Source organism: Asterias amurensis, chromosome 21 (assembly GCF_032118995.1).
Source record: "Asterias amurensis chromosome 21, ASM3211899v1".
Taxonomy (NCBI): Eukaryota; Metazoa; Echinodermata; class Asteroidea; order Forcipulatida; family Asteriidae; genus Asterias; species Asterias amurensis.
In genome coordinates, this window is record NC_092668.1 from 7,230,500 (window position 1) to 7,250,528 (window position 20,029).

The 20,029-nt window shown below is 37.6% G+C and overlaps 1 protein-coding gene across 1 annotated transcript in view; it reads right to left on the minus strand.

Annotated features, from left to right (window-relative positions):
* LOC139952885 (MOB kinase activator 1B) overlaps positions 1-17,215 on the minus strand; it is a 29,434-nt gene extending 12,219 nt beyond the window's left edge. Inside the window, exons 1-2 of the mRNA XM_071952165.1 lie at positions 17,068-17,215; positions 559-725 (exon numbers count right to left, since the gene is read on the minus strand). Coding sequence (XP_071808266.1) covers positions 559-725; positions 17,068-17,081 — 181 coding nt within the window. The 5' untranslated portion in view covers positions 17,082-17,215. The remainder of the gene's footprint in view (positions 1-558; positions 726-17,067) is intronic.
* Positions 17,216-20,029: the final 2,814 nt, after the last annotated feature.

Below are 20,029 nucleotides of genomic sequence, written 5' to 3' on the forward strand. Positions count from 1 at the left end.
ATTAGACCGTGCAAGTTTTATGTAAATCTGTGATCAATTTTTTTTTCTCACCAATTCTGTAATGTTCCTTTAAGTGTACAGAGCAATGAAATGCCCACAGAGTGACTGCAGCACAGAGCTAGCTGGGTGTGTGGATTTGTGTAAGTCCACATTGTGTTTCAATTCACGTCCCTACACTGTGTGGACCTCTTTGGTTCACAGGTCCACACTTTGTCAAGCCTTACAACACAAACAGTAATCCAGTGAAAGTTTTGGTCCAGTGAAAGTTGAGTTCTGCAATGGCCGTTCTAAGTGAAAAAATGTTGATCTTTCGGCACAATAGACCGTATCGAATAACCCCTTTGCTGCTATGAAAGTTGCCATCTTGTAGGTCAAACCGTATGCGCGTCTACACGCGTACATCAAAGAAACAAGCAGCTCGCAGGTTTGATTTCTTCAGCACAAGCACGCACACCCACACGCACACGCTCGCAGACGCCATCTTGTAGGGCAAATATTTGAATGGTGACGTCATATATTCAATATGGTCTATAATGCCACTGTCTGCAGGATACTTACTATTAACAGCGACCCATTCATTTTGGTCTTCACCATCTGGTAGGACTACTGCCAGTCTAAGGTTACCACTGCCTAGTGTGGCTTCTGCATGTTTCATCAACTCATACTGATGTGTTCCTTCTGGAATGTTCTTTTTGGGTTTGAAAGTCTTCGTCGACCGACTCCCACTGTAGTAGAGAGTAAGAGAATAAAAAGGACAGGTTTTATGATAAGTCAACAAGTGGAAAAGGTGTTGTTTGTAGTAGGGTAGTAAACTGGGTTGTTGTACAGTGGTTTGTGCATAAAGCAATTGATGTATGTAAAAATGCTTGCCATTCAAGCAGGCAATTTAACGTTACATCTTCATGCCTTTGCTATTCAAGCACGCCTTTTACCATCACCTGAGGCAATTTATGACAACCAGTTCCAACCAATCTGAAAGAATAACGAACAGTCGAAAAATCACATCCAATCAAAAGGTGATCACACTCTACCCTTCTTCCCAGAATGTGATCATAAACTTGGGTACCTCTACATGTAGCTACCTGCCAAGCTTGGGATGTGTAGCGGGCCTGGAATTTCATCTTTAGAAGAGCAAGGCCATTTTCAATTTGAAAAGGGCAACCATTAAAAATCAATGGGAAACTTTGGGTCAATGCAAAGACCAATGCAAATTAAAGCCTTAATGTACTCTAGTGGGTATGCATGTATGACATCTGTTCAAGATTGGCAAAGTTTGTGGGTTCGATTCCCACCCGAGTAATATATGCTTTAGGATTTATTTCACAGGACTCGGTGCAAGAGTGCATCATACATCAGTGACAGTATCTAATGTAAAACACCAATAACACACGTATGCACAATTTACAGTTAAAAGTACATTACCCTCTAAAGCACATAGGCATGTGACAAGTTCTAGCAGTTAATCTAAATCTATGTTTTGTTTGTTTGTGTACAAACAAAAAATGATTAAAACTCAGGGTTGAAGGTCAATTATTAGTATTTAGGTTGTGTTTTCAACCAGCAAAGTTTCGGATATTGCATGATTCAAAAATATTTTGTTTACTAATTTTTCAAAAAGAATTATTTTCCACCATGACAATCTTAACATCATGTTTGTAATCCATACACATTGTAATCACAATGATGTGCACAACCTTTATAAATACCGCTGGTAATTTTTTCAAAAAACTAATGACCATAAAAAAACTTACTCTTTGAGAGCTATTAATATTTAAAACATTGTAAGAAACGACCCCCTTCGAAGATTTGTAGTTATAGAAAACAAGAAGTGTTCCCAGCCAAATATTTGAAATTGAGTTCTAAGGCTTCAGGGCATGAAGCCTTTCATAGGCATCTGAAGCAACACATTTTCACAGAAGAGTTTTTTTCTTTCATTATTCTTTTGCAACTTTGATGAAAAATTTAGCCCAAATTTTTACAGGTTTGTTATTTCGCATGTATGTTGAAATACACAAAGTTCACCTAGTAAGGATACTGGTCTTTACAATTACCAAAAGTATACATGTACCTTGCCTTTAAAGGCACTGGACACGTTTGGTAATTACTCAATATGTATGTTACTATTACATGTTGCATTTCAGAAGTAACTTGATAGCAAGCAACAGAGAGTAGTTGATAGTATAAAAGGTTTTTAGAAACGACTTCCTTTAAAGTAATGTATGTAGTTTTTGAGAAAGAGGTAACTTCTCACTAAGTTTGAATTTGAGGAAGACTTCAAGCCTAAAGCCTTTCTCATGCGTCTGAAAGCACACTGATTTTGCGCAACAAGGGTGTATTTTCTTTCACTTTTTTCTTGCAACTTCAATGACCAATAAGCCCAAACTGCCTATATTGGAGTACGTCAGTACGACCCTGGTCTTTGACAATTACCAAAAGTATACCCTGCCTTTAAAGGTGAGAGAAGTTCATGAAATCAAAACTCTTTTGTAAGCTTAAAATACCAACAGGTGACCTGTATTGATTGCTTTCAGGGTATTCTAGTATTGGTTTGTGATCTTGACCCTCCAAGGGAGGTCCAATTGGTGGTAATTCAACCTGTCATTAGGAAGAAAGGTACTAGAGGCAAAGTCAATGTCATTAGAGTTTTAATTGGCATTTCTACATCTTAATTATTTCCATAGGTAGGCGCAAGAGTTGAGTTAATGTAGGACAGTTTCCTATTGTGTAGGATGTGGTCTGAATAGTATCAACAAAAAATCCTATATAAAGATAAGACAAAAAACTTGCCTACCCATAGATTCAAACAGTACAGACAAAAACACACAAATTTAGACGATAAACAAACTGACAGATTGAACCCATAAAAAGAAAGAATGAATACATGTACCAGAAGAATACAGAGGGAAGAAAACACTCAGGGTAGCTAGACCAATTTTAGTGATGGGCTGCAATTATTTGTTTTTGCCGAAATCCACGACGACGGCGAGTGGATGAACACAATTATTTATGTTCAATTATGGGACCATCATTGCTGAAAAGCAAGCTTCAGGCATGATGCTAGGTTTCCAAACTGTTCATATTGCGGAGGCCTTTTGACTAGGTGTTCTTTCTCTGTGTCACTTGATACTCCTTTTATAAGCTGTGTCTCAGATCAATGCACAGTGAAAAATATTTTGATTTGTTCTAGGGGAAATCTGTGCTGGGCGGCACAATGTATTTTGCTCAGAGTGCTGAGCAAGCCTGCCCAGCACCGCCCACGATGGCTACAACACTGAATGCACTACCTTCTCAACTTTTCACAAAGCAATCATGATTTAGTGCTTTGTCATGGGGCACAGGTGTCATGACTTGGATTCGAACCCACACTCATTCAAACCACAAATTCAAATACTTTGCAAGGGCTTGAAATAAGCACAGAACCACTGGCCAGACTCTTAGCACTAGGCCAGTGCTCCTGGTAAACCCAAGACCAAAAAAAGTCTTAATAATTTTGAAGATTTGGATCAACACTTTTGGTGTTGTCAAAGACCAGTATCCTCATTCGGTGTTTCATATAAGTTCAGCCATTATTCAGCCACCATTATTTCCTTTCCTTTTTTCCCGCTTTTTATCGTGGATGGTCTGTTGAAATAAGCACTTAGCTATCCCTATGGGATATTATGCTTGTTTTTCACGGGGCACTCCTTAAAGCCATTATACACTTTCGGTAAACAGTATTGGCCAAGTCCCACACTTCGTGTATCACAACTTATATATAAAATAACAATCCTGTGGAAATTTAGGCTCAATCGGACATCGGAGTCGGGAGAAAATAACGGGAAAACCCACTCCTGTTTTCGCGCGTTTCGCCGTGTCATGACATGTGTTTATAACAAATCCGTAATTCTCGTTAACGAGAATTTATATTGTTTTACCGTTTTTTCAAAAAGTAAAGCATTTCATGGACTAATATTTCAAGAGAAGTCTGTCACCATTACCTTCTGTAAACCCTGTAAATTATTTGTAAATCTGTGAATTTTTTTTTTTTTTCTGTACCGAAAGGGTCCAATGGCTTTAAACAAAATTTTTTTTAAAGCATACAAAAACAAAGAGAAATGTTTTAGGTCTGGTAAAAAAAGTGTTTGTGGTCAAATGAACATTCTAAAGTACTGTAGTGTTTATGTCTAATGTAGGGTTCTTGTAATTTGAGCCCAGTGTACGCACACAATTTATATAAATAGCGTGGTTCTTTTAGGAATGGTTTTGTGTCTGTGCTGTCTCCTGCTGAGTTTAAAATGTCATGACGTCTCAATCTTTTACACTCATTGGTTACTTTTGTAAACCACCTATATATAACATGAAACCTCAACATATTTGAGCCTAAAAATACAAATTGTATGTACTTTTAAATTGTTCATTTTTCTTTTGTTTACTATCTTGAATTGTAAAAGATATTTCTTGCCCAGAAAAAAAGTCTGACTTAAAAATATATGGCCTAAAAGGCATGTGGTCTAGTCCAGTATTTCTTGCAATTAAATCATTATTTCTGTATGCCATGAAGGACTCAAATTTGGCTGGTATATGAGCCCAACAAACCAGAATTCATTGTACGAGCTTAACACTGCTGGACTTGTGCAATCATGAGTTTACTGGTCTTATTACTAAAATATGTGGCCCACAGTCAATTTAGAGCCTGTTAACAAAAAGCAGCAGGCAAAACTTCACAACAAAATCAAGCAATTGTGCAAACTGTCCCTTTAAGAGAGGAGTAGGGAACTGGATGAAAGGCTTCTCATCATGGGATAATATTGCAAGGTATAAAGGTTAGGAGTGGCCAGGTACACAATGTACAATAGTCTCCTCTTTTCCTTTTTCTTTTATTAGTAGAACCATGGAGGTAGCAATTTGGTAGATCCATGTGGACTATGCAATCCATGAGTTCGGCCAGAGTAGTGTCAACTACAATATATGATTAGATGATTGGGGTGAATACACTGACAGCCATCATGTATGACAGCATTGTGAATTTGATAATTTGTATGATTCTAATTTTTGTAGCAAACAAGGCAGGAAAAAAAAGAAGGATGGTCCCTAGCATTGACCAAGTAGAAGTATGAGATGAAAGGTTTGCAAGGGAGCAGCGCAAAATTCCATGTGACTCTGCTTTTAACAGAGCACATAAAGTACATTGTAACTAAGCACAACAACATTATGCTTACCAGAATAAGATTACCAGCCAAACGACCATGTTACTGTATGTATGTATAATCTGTGTCTGGTATCCTGCTCATTTCTGCTTAGCAAAAATAGGTTACCAGCAAGAATGCCAGACAGTAACCATTGCTGCTACTGGTACCCCGGTCACTTCTTGCTTAGCCAAGAAACTTAATAAGCAGAATGTTATGCTTTAAAAGCAGCTCTGTGAAATTGGGCCCAGGTAGGTCAGGCACATTAGGCAGTCAGCCATTATAGGATATCTATTTCTTAGGTTCTTTGTCAGCGTGTTTCCCTGGGTACTGCGTTGCATCTTTGCTGCATGCTTGGCTTAGCAACAAAAGGTGATGGGATTTTATTTTTTTGCTGTGTGGAATTCGGCCTAATCCTGCTGTTCATGCATTATTGTGAGTTGTGGCACACAATAATTTACAGACGTTTTGTATAATTACAGTGATTTGTAAGCACTGGTTAGTCTCTCACTCGGTTCTTCTCTGTACATGCCGCTTTATGGCACATCAATTGTGAAAGAATTTTATTCATTCCGATCTAGTCCAACTATTGTTGTTGTAATGCATTCCGATCTAGTCCAACTATTGTTGTTGTAATGCGTATGAAACAAATTCTGTAATTCGGAAATTTGCCAGAATTAGTTTTCCCACATAGTTTTGTCTTCGTCTTCATATTTTGTGTTTCGTTGCTCTTTATTCACTACTACTTCCACCCTCTAAGAGGGTGATAACGTGTTACATTTTGAGAATCAAAGGAATTTGGTTTTAGAGAAAGGGATCTCAACAAATATTCAATCTGGGAACATTACATTTCTTGAGTATTCCAATTACAGATTATTTTTCCTGCATGGACATAACCACTCTAGATTTCCGGCAATATCTCAAAATGCTACCACAATTTGATTTGATTTTTTTTTTTTCAGGTTAGTTTTTCAGTATTATCTACATGTACATCCGTATATGTAGGATTAAAACAATTGAACCGTTTTAACAAACAAAAGTTGACTTTCTTCTAAAATTCCCTTTCTAAATTTGCATTTACTACTGAAATAAATGCGCGGTTGAATTATGAATGATGCATAAAACACGCACAACAAAAAAATCCAGATAACATCCATGCACAATGCAGTACATTCACGTGTAACACATCTGCGACACACGCTCACAGTGAGACACACATGTACTTTTCCTTCTAATAATACATAAAGATCAAATTGTCTGAAGCACGTATCAAAACAATGGCAAGCTTTAAGCCCCAACTCAAACATGGAATGGAATGTCATAATTATGCACGATGATGACGACTCTATAACTAAATAACACACCAAGGTTGGGCGATGATGCTACAAGATTAATCATTCACCGTGTGGCATAGGAAAAACAACCACACCCACATTTTAATTTTAGTTAAAGGGAAGGTATACCTTCGGTAATCACTCTTAAAATTGATAGCAATAAAAACCATTGATTAGAAGCTTACAGCAGCATTTGATCTGTTTCAAGCTTTTTGAGAAACATTTAACTTCAAAGTAATGTGATTATAATGTAAAAACTTATCAGTTTGTGTATTCCTCAGATATTATGCTATCTGTGTGGACCTACTCGCTGTGGGTTTTTTTTCTGGAAATATCTCAAAAACGTGACCACCTTTTGAAATGAAATTCTAACAGGCTAATTCTCTACACATCTCTAGATTTATAAAGGATTAAAACAATTGAGCCGTTCAAAAAAACAAAGTATTGATGTACTTTTCTTTTAAAGCAATCGCACAACATTGGTAAACAGTATTGTCCAAAGGCCCACACTTTGTGTATCACAACTTATATAAAATAACAAATCTGTGAAAATTTAGGCTCAATCGGTCATCGGAGTTGGGAGAAAATTACGGGAAAACCCACCCTTGTTTCCGCACGTTTCGCCATGTCATGACATGTGTTTAAAATAAATCCGTTTATCTCGATATCAAGAATTGATAATTGTTTTATGTTTTCTCAAAAAGTATAGCATTTCATGGAACAATATTTCAAGGGAAGTCTTTCACCATTACCTTCTGTAAAGCCTGTAAGTTATTTGTATTTATCTGTGAACTTTTAATTTTTGTTCTGTTCAGAAAGTGTCCAATGGCTTTAACTAAAAACTATCCATTTTTCATTCTGGCTCTACAGTTTACCACAAGCCAATATGAAATGCATTGAGCTAGCATTTCAGACTATTGAGTAAAAAATAATTGTGGGCAAAACAAAAGACAAATTTACTAGAGCAGGACATGAACTTGTAACCTCTGGTTTAGTGTTCCGGCGCTCTACCAACTTAGAAATCTAGCCCTAATGTTGTCGGTCTCCTTTTTTTTGTCAAAATACTGACTGGGTGCCACTAGCAATGAGTTATTAATGCATTGTTCGGGCAACCAAACTCACTTGCAGGCAACCTGCTTTTTCAGTTGCTGGTTGCCCTTGCCATAGAGCAAGATTAAACAAGCAAATTCTCTAAATTTCTCAACCTGCTTTCCATTCAAAAGAAGACTTCAATAGACTGCACTTAAGCCCACCTTATCATTGGCTGGTACTCAACCACGATCCCACACAAAAAACACTCAAGCCCAAACACTTGGCCTTTGACAATGTTTTACCATGGTTTTACAATATTTAATAAGTTTTGTGTACCATGTTTACAGAACATAACGAAGTTTACAGTGATTATAAAGAGATGGCTCTGATCTTTCAAATGGTGCCGAATAAAAAACATACATGTAGGGTTGGTTGCTTTTATCCAATTCTCTAAAATGGAGTGGCTTTTTCCAAAAAGCCAAACACCTAGGGAGCACCTTCAGTTCGTGTACAGTGGTTTACATGTAATTTACAAATTACACTGATAAATGATCAGGAAACTTCATTTATTGACCGTTCTCAATAATGTTGGGGTTGTGTAAGGGACTTCAATAATCAAGCTTAATTTTAACACTTATTTTGCTCTAAAATAAAATATGTAGAGTCACCTGGAAGTGGTATTTTTTCAAAATAAAGCTTTTGTCACTAATATATGTGTTCTGATGAGTGGAATGTGAATAAACAGTTAACTAAGGTTTAAAAAAAATCAGTTCTTATGTTATTTACAAATTTAAGAGTAGACCTCGACCCGAGAGGGTGCTGTTTGTGGCGTCAATCGAGGCAGACTTTGCCTGTAATGCGTAGAGTAAACACAATTGCAAAGTAAACATGTACGGGTAAGTGTGAGTTTGTACGTTTCAAAAAAAATAAAAATGGTTTTTTTTCCGGGAATGCCGACCAGGTGTATTGCTGCTGAATGCAGAAAAACACTTTTTGAAATGTACCAACTCACGACTTGGACGTACATGTACTTTGCACGTGTGTTTACTATACGCATTACAGGCAAAGTCTGCCTCGATTGACGTCACAAAAGGGGTAGGCGAGTCAGCCCCCCAAACAACTTTATACATTTTTTAAACATATAAATGGTGACAAACAATTACTAAAAAAATTGTTTTATTGTTCGTAAGCATATACTCTTATGTTTGAAAGGAAAACAATTCTATTTCCAGGTGACTTTAGGGTAATGATTAGAGTGTTTGTATTTGCCTCAGAACATGAGCCTTACGCTGTGTGAGAATGTCTGCTTAATGAATGGTCAAACAATTTAAACTGGCTGTTCATGTCTAAACAATGAGTTCAAAAAGCCGGTTTGTGGAAATGTATGCCTTAGGTTTTCACCCTTGTCACACAAAGTTGTGTGCTATCAGATGCTTGATTTCAAGACCTCAAATTCTAAACTTGAGGTCTCCAAATCAAATTTGTAGAAAATTAACCCTTTCTTGAAAAAAACGTCAGTTCAGAGAGAGCCGTTTCTATCAACCTCTCCCCATTCTTGTTATGATAATAATTATTTAAAGTAATTACCAATAGTGTCAACTGCCGTTAAACACACAGAACTTGTTTTAATTCGTTGAAGTGCTGTCATTATCTTTATTTAGACTTGATAGACTTATATAAGTGAGTTGATTATGACTCCACACAAAATGAATTAAAAACCAGGCAAGTCAGAATTGTTGCTGGTTGGTTTTTATACAAACAAACGACTGACAAGCCAAATGGGCTGGGCCCATTTCCATAGAGCAACTGAAGAGCAAAAAGACGCTATCACAACATAACTTTGCTGACCAGAATAAGGTTACCAGCAAAAATACCTTGTCACATGTACAATACGTGACCCGTATCCAGTTCTTATTGTTGCTTAGCAGATAAAGTTTCAATAATATTTTTTGCTTGCAGACACCGGACATCTTTGATAATTGACCAAGACCAGTCTTCCCACTTGGTGTATCTCAACATGCATAAAACAACAAACCTGTGAAAATTTCTACTCAATTGGTCGCTGAAGCTGCGGGGTAAAAATGGATGGAAAAACACCTTTGTCGAAAGTTGTGTGCTTTCAGACGATTGAATTCGAGACCTCAGCTGAGGTCTCAAATTCAATTCAAATATTTTAGTAAGAAATTACTTCTTTCTCAAACACTACGTTACTTCAGAGGGAGCCATTTCTCAAAATATTTATACCATCAACAGCTCTCCATTGCTTGTTACCAAGTAAGGTTTTATGCTAACAATTATTTTGAGTAATTACCAACAGTGTCCAGTGCCTCTAAGGAGCTTTATGAGATTGAGCTCCTTAAAGGAACACGTTGCCTTGGATCGAACGAGTTGGTCAAAACAAAAGCGTTTGTAACCGTTTGTTATAAAATGCATATGGTTGGAAAGATGTTTTAAAAAAAGAATACAATGATCCACACAAGTTTGCCTCGAAATTGCGTGGTTTTCCTTCTACTGTGCGAACTAACATGGTCGGCCATTTATGGGAGTCAAAATTTTGACCTCCATAAATGGCCGACATGTTAGTCGACGAGGTAAAAGGAAAACCACGCAATTTCAAGGCATGTTTGTGTGGATTATTGTATTCTACTTTTACAACATCTTTCTACCCATATGCATTTTATAAAAAACGGTTACAAACGCTTTTCAAAGACCAACTCGACCGATCCAAGGCAACGTGTTCCTTTAAAGGTCAGTACAACCCGTTAGTACAACACCTGAGTAACCAACTAACCATCCCTATATGATAAACACTGAACTTTATGGATTTCCTTTTATTAATAGCATTCGAGTTATCAATAATGCATTTCAAAGACGGCTATATAATTTGCATTGCCTGTGTGCACAGAGTGAATTCCAAATAAGAACGTCTATGAGCATTTATTAATATAAAACAAATTGCCAATTCATGTTAACTTTAAAAAGCTGTAGAATATGGGGGAAAATGGAATAAGTTTATCAAGTACTAGGGCTAACCATGGGCTAAACTGCATAGTGTAGGATTTTTTTAATCGACTTTTCAGGCTAACTTATCACAATTTTGAAGATTTTTATAAAAACGGGTGACCACATTTTGTAACTAATAAATCTTTAAATTTTTTACATTTTTTTAAAGGTCAAAATGACAATTTAAATTGTGCCCTTTTTGTTTCAGTCTTCGGCATTGATATCACAAGATATACCACATAATATACTGAACTGTTGTTTTGCAAAATATAGATGCATATTCAATATAAATTGTAATGCTGAGTTAATCTATAATGGTCAATGTACTTCCTCATCGCATGACCCCACTATGGCTACATTAGAGCACATTATTGCATTGCGTCAAGTGTCAAGTGAATGACTTGTCATTCTTGTCTATTTTTAATCCATTGCATCCCGAAGACCTTTTGTACAAAGGTCAACGACCCTCAAGGAGAGCATCTTCACTGTACTTGTGCAAATTCTACCTCACTAGTGACCTGTAGGGATGGGTGTTTTTCTTTACAATCTTAAATAGGGGGGTATTATAGATCATGTTGTCTAATGTGCATGTAGTTTTGTATATTGTAAGTTTTGTAAACCGTTTTTACTATACATATTCCATGTTTTCTACTGTTGTTTTTCCACTTTCATGGTTGTCTTTGTGTTACTCAAAAGTGTGATCAAATTTCCCAATTTGCACTAAGTTGTAATCTATTGTTTGAGCAGTAAAGGAACATCTTTGCTATACTCTAAACTAGATGTTGAACTTATATGGGCCTATGCAGTGTAGACTGAACCAACAGAAAGTCTAAACTCAGATAAAAGTCAGAGATTTATCATCCCTGTGTTTTGTGTTGTGCTGGGACAGAGTTAAAATTCTATAAATTTTGCCAACTTCCAACTGTGAAACAAGATACCCCTTGATTTGTTTGCGGTTCAACATACTAAATTCCAAACTGCTGAAGGCATAATGTATGCACATAAATGTACTCCAAATTGGAAACACGTTTAGCTGTGTTTGCTGAGTTAATCATTTATGTAGCAAGATCTGTGGAGACATGGGTCAACAGATCAAAAAAGGTAACAATTTGACGCACCAAAGAATTGATAATAGGAAAAACTGCAGACTATGAGCTGCACCTCTTCCACATTCGGTCTTGGAATTTCACGTTTAAGCGGGCAAGGCCATTTTGATTTTGCAAAGGGCAATTTCAATTGGCTAAATCTTACAGTCTATGGGAGCTTTTGGACGGGCACTATTGAATAAATTAAAACAATGGTTACAAAATTCCAACATTTCCTTCCTAATGATTTTAAAGAAGACCCGATTTTAACGTTAAAAACTCAAGGAAGTAGGCTATTTCTTTTAATTATTCCCTATTCCTATTTACATTCTTGGTGAGAATGGGCTATGAAGTTTTAAACTTGGTGAGAAAAATATATGAGAAAATATAATAAGCTGTTGCAAACTGCTTACCAAGTAAAATGGGAAAAAAAGTTACAAACAGGCCCGATTTTTCCCACTCAACATGTAGCTCAGAGTCTTGGCTAATAAAAGAGAGAGATGTTGGACAATTCTCCGATAACAACTTGTGATATTGACGCAGGTGTAGATCCACAAACTAATTTGTTTTTCTTTGTAAGTTGGGTGGCTTAGCAGCTTTGGATTAAGTTTACAGGGGGGGGGTCAAACCTGCTCTGTATCCCTACTGGATTCAATACAAGAGCATACAGTTACAGATTGTAAACTTCTAATTCATAAACCCTATTGTCATTTAAAACAGTGTTGATCTTAGATCAGCTCATACCAGGAAAAACATGAGATAACATGGTGTCCGGAGATTCCATAACAAAGCAATGTTTGTATCTGTTGTGTACAGAATTAATGTCTACAGTACATGGTTTGCCCTAAAAGTTGGTAATGACATTTCACTGGTCTGTCTGTGTTTTCCCTGGTCCATATTATTTGAAAGTTTTCTTTCAATGTTTGTTATCATTAGCATGCCATGGGATTTGTAATTGAACTAAATGTGAAGTGGTTGACAAGTAGCAATAGGACTTCAGCAGGACTACATGTAGTCAGGCAGAATGTTGTCTGGTCTTTGGGTGTTCTTGGCCAGTGGACACTATTGGTAATTACTCAAAATAATTATCAGCATAAAACCTCACTTGGTAACGAGTAATGGGGAGAGGTTGATAGTTAAAAACATTGTGAGAAACGGCTTCCTCTGAAGTGACGTAGTTTTCCAGAAAGAAGTAATTTTCCACAAATTTGATTTCAAGTTTAGAATTTGAGGTCTCAAAATCAAGCATCTGAAAGCACACGACTTTGTGTGACAAGGGAGTTTTTTTCTATCATTATTATCTCGCAGCTCTGACGACCAATCGAGCTCAAATTTTTACAGGTTTGTAATTTTATGCATGTTGTTGAGATACACCAAGTGAGAAGACTGGTCTTTGACAATTACCAATAGTGTCCACTGTCTTCAAGAGAGAACACTGGTCTTCATGAATGGAGAAACATTACAAGTTTTGAAAAAAACAGACATGATGCAATGTTTAGTGGGTTTCCAAATAATTACTGTTTTAAAATTAACATTTTCAAATACAGTAAGAAAAGTAGACAGTGTGTAAGACACAGGGTGAGATATTAATTGGCAACTTTCAATATTCTATGGAACTTAATATTATTGCAAAAAATTATATTTTCATGCATCTGCAGATTTAAGTAGGCTGACATGGCAGGTTCACTTTCCAATTGAACAAAACATTCAAGGGCAAGTCCACTTTTCAGGTGCAAACAAAATATTAAAAGGGCAGCCTGGCCACTTCTCAAAGGCAGGGCCACTTTTTATGTGAAAAAAAAAATATTCAAGGGGCACAGCCACTTTTCAAGTGAGCAAAATATTGAAGGGCCCTAGACATCTTTTTCAAGTGAAAAAAACTATTCAAAGGGCAGGGCCACGTTTCAAATTAACAAAATCTTCAAAGGGTAGGGCCACGTTTGAAGCGATCAAAATACTCTCAGGGCAGGGCCACTTTCCAAATTCACGGAACAAATTATTAATAATTCAAGGAGCAGGGCCACTCAATCACATACTCCAGGATCACATTATGAAGCAGTTCAGTTGATTTCCCTTCAATCAGTTTACTGAACGATAACTACGTGACAATATTACCGTATACAATTAAGAGATAGAGGTATTCTAAAAGCTTGTAGAGTAGATTGCTACAGGGAAATTTTGGTCACCCTGGTCAGTCAGAAGTCATCTGTCAACAGACAGGAATACACTACACCTGTCATTACTTGAGTTCCAATGGATGACATTAGGAACATGTTCTGGTCAAGTACATTGCCAGCTGCGGTACTATCTCTTTAAAGGTCCTCTCTTTTAAAGGCACTGGACACCTCTTGTAATTACTCAACATAATTTTAGCATGAAAACTTACTTGGTAACAAACATTAGAGAGCTGTTGAAAGTACAAAACGTTGTGAGAAATGGCTACCCCTGAAGTAATGTAATATTTGAGAAAGAGGTAATTTCACACTCAAATATCGAAAAGTATGTTCAACTAGCTGTGTATTTTTAACATGTAACTATTTTTGTATGTAAACTATTTTTTGTATAACATACTATGTAGGCCTATTGTAATTTTTACTGTTATCTGGCCGTTGGCCACGAATGTAAAAAGGAATAAACTCATATTATCTATCTATCTAGTATCAGGCCTGAAGCCTTTCATGAGGTATCTGAAAGCACACTTGTGCAACAAGGGTGTTTTTTCTTTCATTATTCTCTTGCAACTTTGATGACCGATTGAGTCCAAATTTTCACAGATTTGTTATTTAAATGCATGTTGGGGTACTCCAAGGGAGAGTACAAGTCTTTGACAATTACCAAAGGTATCCAGTGCCTTTAACATTAGAGCAAGCTGAACTCTAATTTAGAGCTAAGACCTTTAAGAGTAGTATCATACCAGATGTTAGTAACTGATGGACAATGTGAGTGTTGCATCAAAGAGAAAGGACTTTAAGCCATAAGCCAGAAGTAGCTTTAAAGGGTCTATATGTACTTTTTCCTAACACAAAACACAATGTCCACAGATTTACATTAAACTTACACAGTTTGAAGATTATGATAGTAGAAAGCTTACCTTGAAATTGCACCTACTGAGGTACTGTAGTTTTTGAGAAATGAGTAAAACAAATAATTTTCTTCTCAGTTTTAGTATGTAAAAACGTATTAACCAGTTATGCTACGGTTTTGGTATAATATGGTTAATGGGATTTTACATGCTAAAATAATTTTCGTCTTCCTGAGACGAAAATTATTTTATGCCTTGTTTTACTCATTTCCCCAAACTACACGAACCTCAGCTAGTAATATTTGAAGGGAAGCTTTCCACTATCATTATCTTAAAACCCTGAAAATTTAATGTAAACAAAAAAATGTGGACATTTTGAAATCGTACCCGAATCCTTTAAATTGCACCTCTACTGCACCAAACACAGAACAGTAATTTTTGAAGTATTTTTACCAGGCCTGGAATTTCATCTTTAAGCATTAAGAGGGCCAAGGCCATGTTCAAAGGGCACTTTGCTAGACTTGTTGAGGTCAAGTGGACACTATGCCCATATGTCATGACTGTACTGTATGGTTTGGGTAATTATGCACTACATATGCAGACAAATTTACCCAAAACTAGACCATGTGAACTTTGTTTACAATAAGTGTGACCGTGTACATTCTTTCAGTATTCTGGCAGGCACAGTACTGCACATGGAGACTTTTGATGGGGCACCAAGGCAAAGACCTGGGGCGGATTGCACCAAGCAGTCTTAAACAGGTCTATACGCTATAGCCGGCTAACTTGAAACGCGCTTAGACAGTCTTTAATTATAGACCAATTGCAATAGCGTGGTCTATTATAGCCAGTCTTAAATCTTAAACCTGCTCTGAGCTGGCTTGAATCGGTCTTTGTTTTGTTTTTAAAGATGGGGCTGCATCTGTTAGTTGTAGATGATTTTATACAAAGAGCTCTACGATGAGATTTTATTTTAGAAATAGATTACACTCATGAGAGGCATTATGATGATAATACATTGTATCGTAAATGTATAATGTTCCCATAAGTAAAAAGATGATACAACTCACAGATTGGATATCCGATGATTCAAACCAAAGCAACAAGAACAGTGCCATACCGCCAGGTGCCTGCAGAGTGCTAGGTATTATGGGACATTTGTTCGTAAAATTGCATTACTTTTCGCCGACTTATCTAAGACCGGCTTATTGCAACAGGCTTAATGACTGACTAAGCTAAGACCGTCTCAGGCCGATAGCCGACTACAACTGACTGGTCTTAGACTACTGACTAAGACCGTTTTTTTGCAATCCGCCCCAGGTGTCCCTTCTCCTGGTTTAACCCATAGAGTATGACCATGGAGGTAGTGACCAGCTATCGGATGTCATGTACCTGACACTGACAGTTAGTTTAATGCCAGTCGGCTGTCCCAAGATGCATTGGAGTGAATGCTGGGGGAAGTTGGCGTTCGATCAGCTCATTGTCAGGGGCTCTCCCAGATGAACTTACTTGGGTCGACTCAGGAAGCTATTTGAACGCAGGGTGCTCTGCAAAATCTGAATTGATCAAAGTGTGGAATCCTGCTGCCACACGTTCACTTGCTTTAAGGTACTGTATTAATGAGTTACGACTGAAAACATGGAAAAGTTTCCATATGGCGCCACCATTTTTTTCATTCGATTTGAAATAACATAGTATCTAAATTACCTCAATGAGATATATCCCATTTTGTAAAAATGAGTGAAAAAGTGGTGACGCCATACGAAAAGTTATCCGCAAACATCTTGGTTAGTAAGTTGGATAAGAGAAAAGGTGACACTGTCACTGACTAACAATAAGTTTGTCTAACTGACATTTATTAACTAAATTTAATTTGACTTATTTTCCTAAAATCTTCATGTCATCCCCAACAATGTCGTTGTCAGTGTCAACGTCAGTGTCAATGAATTGATAGTTCTCTGGCAAGTACACACAAAAATGTACCGTACAGAGAACTCTAATAAAAAGTAGCCCGAAGAAAGATCATGATTTGTTACTTCTAGAAACTATTAATAAGGCTCCCCCATGAGCCTTTCTACCTAGATTAGAATAGAAGTAATGATTTATGAGCTTGAGTTGAGGTCGAGTTAAACTCGATTGAACATCATGCTGCATGCTGACTGTTAAAAAACATGTAATAATACGGTTACATTTCTGAGAATGAGAGTTCTGTCCTCGCAGGGTGATGGGTCATTCAGGGCAGACTATACATTAGAAAGACTGCAGCGGCGAGCTTACAGCACACTCTGTTCGTTCACTGATGAGGCTTTACTTTAGCCAGTACCTCATCAACACACACACACACACACACTACATTAAATACACGCAGTCAATTACGAATGAGTCACTACAAAATATCAACTGGTATCTCCCCAATAAATACTTACAAAAGAAAGCTCATTTTCGACGCCACGATTGCTGTTGATGTTGGTCATCTACCCCGTGAATAAACAGAAAATCGGTCGCAGTTTTCAGGAGAAAACAACAAAAATGATGGTCAGTCAGTCACCACATCGAGAGCACAAGTGCTGTTGATCGTTGATGTAATGTATTCATTTTCTACTTGCGGTCGATTCAGAAATTCAGGGACGACTTGAGTTTTATTAAGTAGCAAGATTTGCATATCAAGTTCAAAGGGATTTTTCCTGAAGAGTATTGCTTTTTCTTTATTTAAAATTTTTACATTGTGATAAATATAAGTATGTTATTGAAAAAATAAGTGATTTTTTTTTTAATGCGTTTTCAAAAGGTTCACGCATTTATATTTTTTAGCATTGACGAGAGCGTCCCGAAAACCCGAAACTTTTGGCGTTGGTGGCGCGCTACTCTGCATGTCAAAATAATTATTTCAGCTGTTTTCTTTTTAATTGTAGAGGGCGCTTGTTTCGGTACCGGTTGAGTTCGGTCATCATCTTTTTCTCTCATAACAAACCCTGCCTTCCTCACACTCTGATTATGAAAAACGCCCTTCATACGAATCCAATATATTAATCTAACAAAAGATTTGTTCTGAACTCCCTTGTTTAGTCGATGCTTATAATGTTGGCCGACTTGCCATAATGTGTAGTAGGCGTGTGGTGGGTATCCCCGCCCCCATTTCCACACACACCTTCTGCGCCCGAAATAAGAAAAAGAAGGAGAATGGGGAAAATGTAATTCCTTTGATCACTGACAAAATTTACTAGCCTTGCCCTGATTATTTTGGTTTGAAGCATAAAAACAACCGGTTGTCAAAGAATTATTTCAGCTATGTTTTGTGTAAGAAACTCGAAATGGTTTTGCTGTCGGGACATTAGACTTGATGACCATGGAGCTAGAGATGACAAGTTGTTACGATTCTGCCGTCCATGCAACAGTCACAGTGCGATTGTGTACACATTGTGTGTACCGTCCCCGTAACTGCACCGCGCTCCAGCTGACCGCGCTTAACAATAATTATTACCGTCTTGACATCAAGACTATCGGGACATGGACAACCTTGCTTCCCAAACTGATTCAAGACTTTTAGTCTGGAGTTCTATTTTATTAGACAATTTAATTATATATTTTGCCTTGCAAAAGGCACCGTGATCCCATCGCATGGACGCATAATCCGCCCTTGGGTTTTACTCATCAAAGGTGGTCATTATTAGGTTGGATGGACTTTTAAAGACATTTTTTTTCAAATTCCAGTAGGGGAGAAAATCCCCCGACCCCGAGTAATTTTCTACGAATTTGATTTCGAGACCTCAGATTTATAACTTGAGGTCTCGAAATCAAGCATCTGAAAGCACACAACTTCGTGTGACGAGGGTATTTTTTCTTTCATTATTATCTCGCAGCTCCGACGACCGATTGAGCTCAAGTTTTCACAGGTTTGTTTTTCTATGTATAATGTTGAGATACACCAAGTGGGAAGACTGGTCTTTGACAATTACCAATAGTGTCTACTGTCTTTAATAAAAGCCGTATTATGGGAAATTAACCCAGGCCAACCCCAACTTAGACCAAGAACTTGCCATAAGGAACATTGATGTGAGGTAAACTTCCAAGGGAATTTCCTCGGGCGGCAGAAGTCCCGTGAAGTCAAGATGGCAAATTCTCCAGTGGTTAGGGCGCCCTCTTTTGGCCAAGATGTTTTGGCGGACTTGTTGAAGGTTACAAACATAAAGTTATTCCATTTGAGGTATGAGGCATGCATGGATAAAACCATGGAGGTAGAAATAGTTAAACAAAGTTGGCCCCTCTCTACTCTTATAATAGTATTATTCCCTTTTGTGCACATTGTAGTGGATATTAACCATGGAGGTAGAAATAGATGCTAGCTGGAAAGTCAATTATTGGGTCACAAAGTTAGACTATTCAGAAAATGGAGGCTAGGTACTGGAACTTAAGACAAAAACTGGTCCTCATCTATGAAGATACATCAACAGAATAAAATTGGTTCTGTGTGATTTCTCCAAGTTTGCATTTTTAAAATATAATTTATGCAGGATACTATTTGGACAGCTGAGCACCAATTATTTTGTTATCATTTTTTTTTTTGGGGGGGGGATGACCGGAGTTGCATGCAATAATGTCCTCTATGCAATACTATCCGGAGGACATTATTGCATATGCAATAATGTCCGCCGGACGATTTTGCATATGCAATCGTGTCTGCCCGGACCCTGCTGCATAGTGCAATTGTGTCCGCCCGGAAACATTTGCATATGCAGTTGTGTCTGCCCCCGTGCAGAACCGTCCTTACAGTAAACGCCCTTGGTCAGTACGGAACATGCTCACCATTTTTTTTTATACAAGCTATTAAGTGCATGTCAGGAATGACATGGGAAATGTTCCGCTGTTGGGTATTCGCTGCAATCATAAAATATGTGAATATTCATGCTGCATAATACGTAGGTTCAGTGCATGCACGCTTGCTTACGCGCGCACATACTGTACATGTACAGTCATGTACATGTACATGTCCGCAGGACGGTTTTTGCAAAGCCCCGAACAGGATTGCATATGCAAAAGTGTCCGGAGCGGACAGTATTGCATGGCGGACACAATTGCATCTGACAGGCCGGTGGGTAGAGTTGCTGGGAGGGGCTTATGATAACAAATTCACATGGATCATTGTCTGATTATGGTTGGAAATCTATTTGATAGGGTTGAAGTCAAACATTTTCTATGTTCCCATTATTTGACGATACATCATGCAACCCTACCTCCATGATGCACCCATCGATGCACTAGATCATCACACCGCGTCAAACACATTGAGCGACTATGTAAAGTTTAGTTAGTTGACGTGACCTTTGACCTTCCACCTCTAAAAATAAACGCGCAACATGTTTATTTAGCTCGTTGCTCGCGGTGGTCGTA